At 27.4% G+C, this 7,528-nt stretch overlaps 1 protein-coding gene and 1 long non-coding RNA gene across 2 annotated transcripts; one reads left to right on the top strand and one right to left on the bottom strand.

The window, feature by feature from the left end:
• Positions 1 to 110: 110 nt before the first annotated feature.
• On the bottom strand, positions 111 to 3,796 carry LOC130449704 (uncharacterized). Its single transcript, XR_008910485.1, has 5 exons — positions 3,651 to 3,796; positions 3,396 to 3,479; positions 3,191 to 3,221; positions 1,538 to 2,353; positions 111 to 467 (listed from the first exon to the last, which is right to left on the bottom strand). It is a non-coding gene; the product is annotated as an uncharacterized LOC130449704 (long non-coding RNA).
• Positions 3,797 to 4,182: 386 nt separating this feature from the next.
• Positions 4,183 to 6,002, top strand: LOC130449759 (viral IAP-associated factor homolog). The gene is made up of 5 exons (XM_056787749.1): positions 4,183 to 4,389; positions 4,769 to 4,898; positions 4,957 to 5,185; positions 5,238 to 5,446; positions 5,511 to 6,002. Exons 1-5 carry the CDS (start codon positions 4,384 to 4,386, stop codon positions 5,624 to 5,626), a joined length of 690 nt encoding a protein of 229 aa, XP_056643727.1. The 5' UTR covers positions 4,183 to 4,383; the 3' UTR covers positions 5,627 to 6,002.
• Positions 6,003 to 7,528: the final 1,526 nt, after the last annotated feature.

The raw sequence follows: 7,528 nt of genomic DNA on the forward strand, positions 1-7,528 counted from the left end.
ATTATTCCCACTACACTATTTGATCACTAAAAATAAAGTAAATGAACATGAAGAAGTAGACGGCTATTTTTGAGTTACAAAACTTGCAGCTTCTTAAACAAAATCACCTGATAATATATTTTTGATGTTTAATTAAATTTAAAAAATGGAAACTCAGGACATTTACATGTTTTATTAGTCCAATTTTGTTATAATCTCAAAAAACCCAAAAATAAATAACTTGGACATTTACATGTTTTATTAGCCTAATTTCATGTAATAACATCAAGAAATTATTAACATTAACATGTTTGAGAGGCCTATTTTCATGTTATAACCTCAAAAAAATCCCAAATTATGGACTGAAAATGAAGGATTTATAAATTTAAAGACTTAGTTATTAAGAATATTTATTTTATTCAAAATTCGCTATCTAGCACTGCAAAATCATCACTGATTGTTGATTTTTTGCTGATATATCATCTCACCTGAAATAAAAATATCAAAATTAAAATATAAAAAATAGAAACCACTCCTATTGAAAATCCTCTCCTAATTCTCATTATTGCTTGAAATCAATGTTATAAAACTTACGAGGAATGTCTTAAAAGTATCACAACCTAACCTTATTTTTTTATATAATCTATGATACTTTAACCTTTCAAATGATCACTTTCTTCTCAAAATAGGCGCTAATGTCATCGTCTGATAAAAATCTCCCTCCTGCTACCGAAAATTTAAGTCAAAAGTTGCTAGGAGTCTAGAGATTTAGGAGCTAGATGCTAGAAATGTGATTATCTTAATGGGAAAGGATGATAATACTCTCCTTGTTTTAAATTAAAAAAAAAAACTGGTATTTTGTCCATCTTGGAATTTATTGAAAATAAAATTAGTGTACAAACAAATTATAACCTCGAAACGTGAATTATTTCGAGAAAACAAATTTGTTTGATATTATTTAGCGAGGCAATGATTAAATTTTGCAACCATTAATGAGGTTACCCAACCCTGAAACCTCGCGAAGAAAAATCATAGAAATTAAATTGACACATTATAAATAAGATGAAATCCGCTGGAAAAGATCAGCTGTAAACACTGGGTTCCCTCCACAATAGATCCTTTGGGTCGCAGTGCATACATCCCATTATCTACATGTAAACATAACCCATTGGAAAAGGAAGATAATTGTAACAAAAATAAAATTTAAACATGGAATCTAATTTTTTTTTTAAATTATCATGCAAAAGGAACAAACTCATTTTTCTATGAAAATGTAATGGGAATGCATATTTTCCACTTTCCATACTCTTTCAGTATACAAAAAAGCAGGAATCAGAAAAAACCCAATCAACTTTGGTCCAATCCCTCACGGTTTATTTGCCTTTAACCTTTATTCACTCAGTTCGTCACAAAATTAAATAAAGCGCCAAAAATTTCATTTCCTGATCATACATCCCCTATAAACTATTTTTCCTTCCATATTTGTTATAATCTCTTCCTTTTCCCAATCTATATCAAACTAATACCAACAAAACATCAAATTAAAAATAATACTTACAATTTATTAGAAATTTTCATGGTAATTGCCTTTTCTCGCTCTTCTTCTGAATAAGAATCCAAAATCTCATGTCTCAAATGCCCAAAAGATTCCAGCAGCAAATATCCTCAAACTTCCATAATTAAAAAAATTTACAAGGTATGGTAAAAAAAGGTGCAAAAACTCGAGAAACTAAAGTTGAGGAAACAGAACACTGTCATTTGCCCATTTATACAATTTTCCAATTATGCCTTTGTTAAATTTATACAAAAAGTACTCACAATTGAAGAAAATCAATTTTCAAGGGCAGGTTTCTATTTCTTTTTTGAGACAACTCTATTGTCAAAAGTCAATGCTATAGACCATTGATTCCGGATATAGTTTAAAATTAAATTTCAATGGCATTCGAATTGAAACATGAGGTTTTTATAGTCATATAAGACTACAAGTTCTTCAGGAAGCTCTTAAATAGTCAACTTCTTGTTTGAACAAACTATTTGGTCCCTGTATGCACATTGTTATCTGATATCTATCAAGATAAAAGAACGTCTCTAATATCCCAAATCTTTAACAAACTGACTTCCACTTTTAAATAAGCTTTAAAGTTGGATTTTAACATTTTGTTTGCTTCTTTGACTTTTTGACAAATCAAAACTAAGCAATGAAACACGAAGCGTAGTAGTTAGAACTGATGAACATATGTAGTTACAGTTATAAAAGTATTTTTTCATCACACCTCGTATGTTTAATAAAGGAAATCTTTAGTGCTATTTTTTAATCAATTAAAGTTGTAGGTGATTATTAAATGCTTCATTGATGTTTTTTTCATAGATTTTCCTAGAAATTGAAAAAAAAACTATAAAATTGTTGGAGATATCTCGAATAAAAAAATGTTTTCCAAACAAATTACTCAGAATACTGTTCTAATCAATGTTATTCAGAACCCAATGCTCTGTGAATGTCAATTTTCGGTTTTATCATCATAGTCAAAAATAAAAAGAAATTACATGTTCATAATTTCTAAATCATCCTGATTTTAGCTCTCTTCTGATTTAAAATTAGGTATTTTAATAATTTTTGAAAGAAAGAAAAAATTTGACCTTTCGAAGAGTTTCAGTTTATAAAAATATCAAAATCAAGACAATTTAAAAATAAACATATATAAAGAACTTGGAATATTATGAACAAAATCCACCTACTAAATCACCAAATATATATATATATATATAACAAAAATATCATTTTAATCACAAGTAATGACCAAAACTGAGAAAATAGAAGCAATTAAGAATCTGATACTCAAATAAGCAACAAAACCTAGTTGAAAGTTAGATGGGTTACAGAAAAACCAAATTACCTGAAGTAGCACCAAGAATCGATAATGTTTCACTTTACAAGAGGAAGAGTTTACAATGAATTAAAGAGGATATTAAGTAACATGCAACCAAAAAAAAGCAAGCAACACCTGAAGACCCAGCAACTAGGAGAACAGTAAGACATAATTACTGTTATCATTGATAAATTACCTAAAACTTATTAACTTCCAACAAATTTTGTCTTTTGATAATGTTAAATTGAAAATGCTTAAAATTATTAACTTCGTTTTCATATCTAAAAACCATCGCCTAATAATATGAACTTGGAAAAAAAAAACGTGAAAATCTTATTACTTACCTAATAATTTTTTCCATATTGAAATAACCACCTGAAAATTTAAAGATTGAAATACCTTTATTTAAAACAAGTAAGAAAGTTTTATCTTTATCAATCTCATAGTCTGCCTTATACAAATATGTCTTCATTTATTAAATCGTTTTGTATATGATATAATCATATTTAAAAAAATTATTTATATAATAAAGTATTAAATTATATTTACCTAAGAAACAATCCACAGTATTTCGATGTTCGAGCTTTACCTAACCACGTGGCATTTTTTTAACCATTTGATATTCTAAATGAACTAAAATAAAGAATTATGCTAGAAACTAGTTGTAAAATGTAATTTTATCAATATGTATAAATGATTTAATCAGAAAGACGTGTTTAACTTCAAATATGTATCAGAAGACCGTCGTCAAATCTCATCATATGAATAAATTAATAATTTAAATAAAAAAAATAGTTTACTTACTCGTTAGTCATTAGCATTTGGTGGGAAATACAGTTTCAATTTAAAAATTTTAATTCTGTATAACTCCATTTTTGAACAGTGGTAGTAATAGCTAATAAGCTTCCACCACGTGCAGCATCCACCATTCAAATAAAGCAAATGAGATCAGATAGGAAAACGGAAACGTTCAAATAAAAACAGGCTTGCCACAAGAAATAAAGGAAAATTTTTTGAATCTTATAAAATAAAAAATTCCTATTTCAATGAATTAGGTAAAATACTTTCAAATTATTGTTAATGATTGGAAAAATAAATAAAATGAAAATATCTCTAATTTTAATGCTGAAAATATTGAATAAAACTCCAATAATATAATCAAAATTAAAACAAAAAGTCCTACGCCATTAACGGTTTGGTTAGAACGTATTAATAATATAATTAAAAATATGATAATATTTTCATCTTTTTACTGTCTAGTTTTTAAATTTTCATCTTTTTAATAGAAAATTATTGAAATTAATAAACATTAAATAAAAAAATGAACTACATAATTACTCTATCTATGAATAGTGTCATAGTCACACGAGTCACACTGGGAAGTGTCTTAAGTAGAAGACTTAGACAGTAAGTAACCTTTTTTGGAAACTTACGTATATAAATTGAAACTAGAGACAAAAATAACTCGAGAAGGTTTAATAAATGAGTGTTTAAAAAGTATTGTTTAGAAATATATATTTTATTTAATAGCCAAAATATGCAGGTTAGTGAAAAAATATTTATATGCATTAATTATATTAAATAAAAACCATTAGAGCGAATAAAATTAGTATAGGTACGAAGTTTTTGATTGTAGATTTTCGGAATATATTTATAATTCTTTAAATACATATTTTCTTTTACTTTAGATAATATGTAGATCGTTAACATGTTTGGCGACCCTATTATTATCATAATTTCGATATAAATGTTCAAAAAATAAATTTGGTTATGTTTGAAAATTTAAGAGTGTACAAATCGATACTTTTAAAGAAAAATTTTAGTCGGTGCCGAATTTTTTATACAAATTTTGAGAATAGGTACAAATAAATACATCAGGCACTCATTTGATCAACATATGTATGTTTAGATCAATTTTTTAGAACCCTAATGAAGACACTGAGTGGAATGATATTCTACGATCGAAAGGTATCATTCCACAAAAAGAAAAAGAAGTCACTGAAGACCAAATTGTGTCTATGTTAGAGGAAACAATTGAAAAAAAAACCTCAGGTGACTCTGAAGAAAATGTGACTTTATGTATGTTTTTCTAGAAAAAAAATTGTTTTAGATGGGAAAAAATTGTCCGAATTAGATTTGGATGAGCTAGATGAATTAGAGGATTCAGAAGATGAAGCAGTGCTATTGGAATATAGAAATAAAAGAATAGCAGAACTAAAAGCATTAGCAGAGAGACAAAAATTTGGTTTTGTTGGTGAAATTTCTGCTCAAGATTATATAAATGAAGTTAATAAAGCCGGTGAAGGAATATGGGTAGTTCTGCATTTATATAAGCAAGGGTAAATATTATTGGATGTATGTGTACACTGCAAAAAATAGTTTTTATTGTAGTATACCATTATGTGCATTGATTAATGAGTATATGAAATGTTTAGCAGCCAAATATCCTACGGTTAAATTTTTAAAATCGATTTCAACGACTTGTATACCTAATTATCCTGATAAAAATCTACCAACAGTGTTTGTATACTTCGAAGGAGATATGAAGAAGCAGTTGGCAGGGCCGCTGGAATTTAGAGGACCCAATCTCACACAAGATGGTGAGTTTTTTGAAGCTGGGTTGATGTATTACAGGATGGTCAGGATAACTGTTTTTTTTTTCAGAATTTGAATATATTATTGGTAAAACGGGAGCTATTGAAACTAATATAAAAGAAGATCCGAGGCCGAAGGTGAAAGATAAATTGTTTTCTGATCTCGCGGAAACGAATGATTGGTAATTGATTAGGAATAAATTTTTTGAAAATCTTAATTTTTCCGTGTAGTAACAGGTTTTCCCAAAATTATTCGAGATTTTTTATCGATTTTTCAGTCAATACTGTATTTATATGATTTTATCTAAAATCATCAATATTACAAATCTTTAAATAATTTATTCAAATATATCTTATTTGAGTGTACACCAAGAAAAATATTTTCTTAGCGGTATTTTGATCATAAAAAGGTTGATAAATTGTCATTTTAAATGTTTGGTGGGGGTAATTCAAATCAATAATAAAAGATATGACTCCAATATACTGTTTTTTATATATATTTAATATGTATTTGAAATACTTACATACATACTTTTATTATAAAATAAAGTTCTGTTGTCAATTGTTGTTTTTCATTTCTATACAATCCCAGCATATTAAAATCTTTACATTAAATAAGATTTAATATTCTCCTATGTTCCAAAACTACGTAAAAATTTCTAAATCATAATAAAATAAATTACTTTTACCTGTTTTCTTAGTGTACTTTTACTATTTAAGGTGCATTTTCATGTTGACGCTTAGACCCTCCAATAAGATCACATGGTCAAATATAATAATGTCAAGGTTCAAATCGTTAAAAAAAACACTACAATATATCATCGCTGTCAATAATTAAATTCTTAGCTTAAATGTTAAATTATTTTGGTCGATTAATATATATTACATCATTACTGATAAAATATATACCTATAATACCCCATATAAAAATCTAACCCATGTTTAATTTTGACGCTGCATCCACTTAAGTGATGTTCCTGTCAAAATTGTATCACATGACTGTTGAAGAATCTCACTGCGGTTTTTTCATTTTGAATGGTTGGCGGTTCTGGTAATGACATTTTTAAGTGCTGTCATGTGTGTTGTATTTATGGAGTGTAGAGAAGGAGGAACATCTCTTATGGACGGTACGTTTAAAATATGGTCTGAATTCTGTAGAGATAATACGTGGCGCTGATTGTACTATGGGATTGAGATCTGAAATTAAACACTTACTGTATAAGAAATTATCAAAGTTGTGACTGACGTTTGATTATATTCATGTGAAAAGCTGTGCAATCCTTAATATCTTATTAGATTTTTATTTTTTATTAAGAACTTGACATATTTCTGTACCTGCTTGCATAAGCTAATTACCAATGATATTTTAACAAAACTATAATTATTATATTTGTTGCGGATAGAGTTCAATATTTTATTTCTATGAACCAAAATGTTTTTTTTTATACTATTTCATTATTGTTACATGATTCTACTTTTTTTTCATATTAGAATATATGTATTATCTAAACTAAATAAATAGCTAAATAATAAAGTTAATTTAACGAGATTCTGTTTTGTTAATCGTTTCATTATTTTAACACTACTAATTACATTATCACGGTGCATTATTTAAAGCATTACTATACAGTTATTTTCAAATCAGCGCGTAAAATTCAAACGAATACCCTCTATAATCAGCGCCACCTATTTACCCATCAAAAATCAGCTCACATTTTTTAACCCAGAGACGTTCCTCCTTCTCTACACTCCATAGTTGTATTATTACTTCATCTATTCCAGTTCGCTTATAATTTAAATTTATTTTGTCTGTAAAATTATAAAATGTGTCTAGGTTTGTTTAGTTTAGAGTATGAAAATCACATCAGAGACCTCATTTTATACTCAATGTCAGCGATGAGCATAAATATGAAATTGCACCTATATTACTTTTTACAGGAAGTTACAGCTTCTATCTGTGGTTTTTCCGACATAAACTATCGAAATATTGTAATAAATTTATATTATAATTCAATCACTATTGGAGAATGAACCGGTTTATGATAAAAACAAATATACCGATAATAAACCATATATTCTTAAAAACAC

Source organism: Diorhabda sublineata, chromosome 10 (assembly GCF_026230105.1).
Source record: "Diorhabda sublineata isolate icDioSubl1.1 chromosome 10, icDioSubl1.1, whole genome shotgun sequence".
NCBI classification, from domain to species: Eukaryota; Metazoa; Arthropoda; class Insecta; order Coleoptera; family Chrysomelidae; genus Diorhabda; species Diorhabda sublineata.

Bases quoted from the DNA above. Each gene is read 5' to 3' on its own strand.
- LOC130449759 (XM_056787749.1), top strand. The intron at 4,899-4,956 runs GTGACTCTGAAG...AAATTGTTTTAG, and splicing joins AATTGAAAAAAAAACCTCAG to ATGGGAAAAAATTGTCCGAA. The intron at 5,186-5,237 runs GTAAATATTATT...TTTTTATTGTAG, and splicing joins CTGCATTTATATAAGCAAGG to TATACCATTATGTGCATTGA.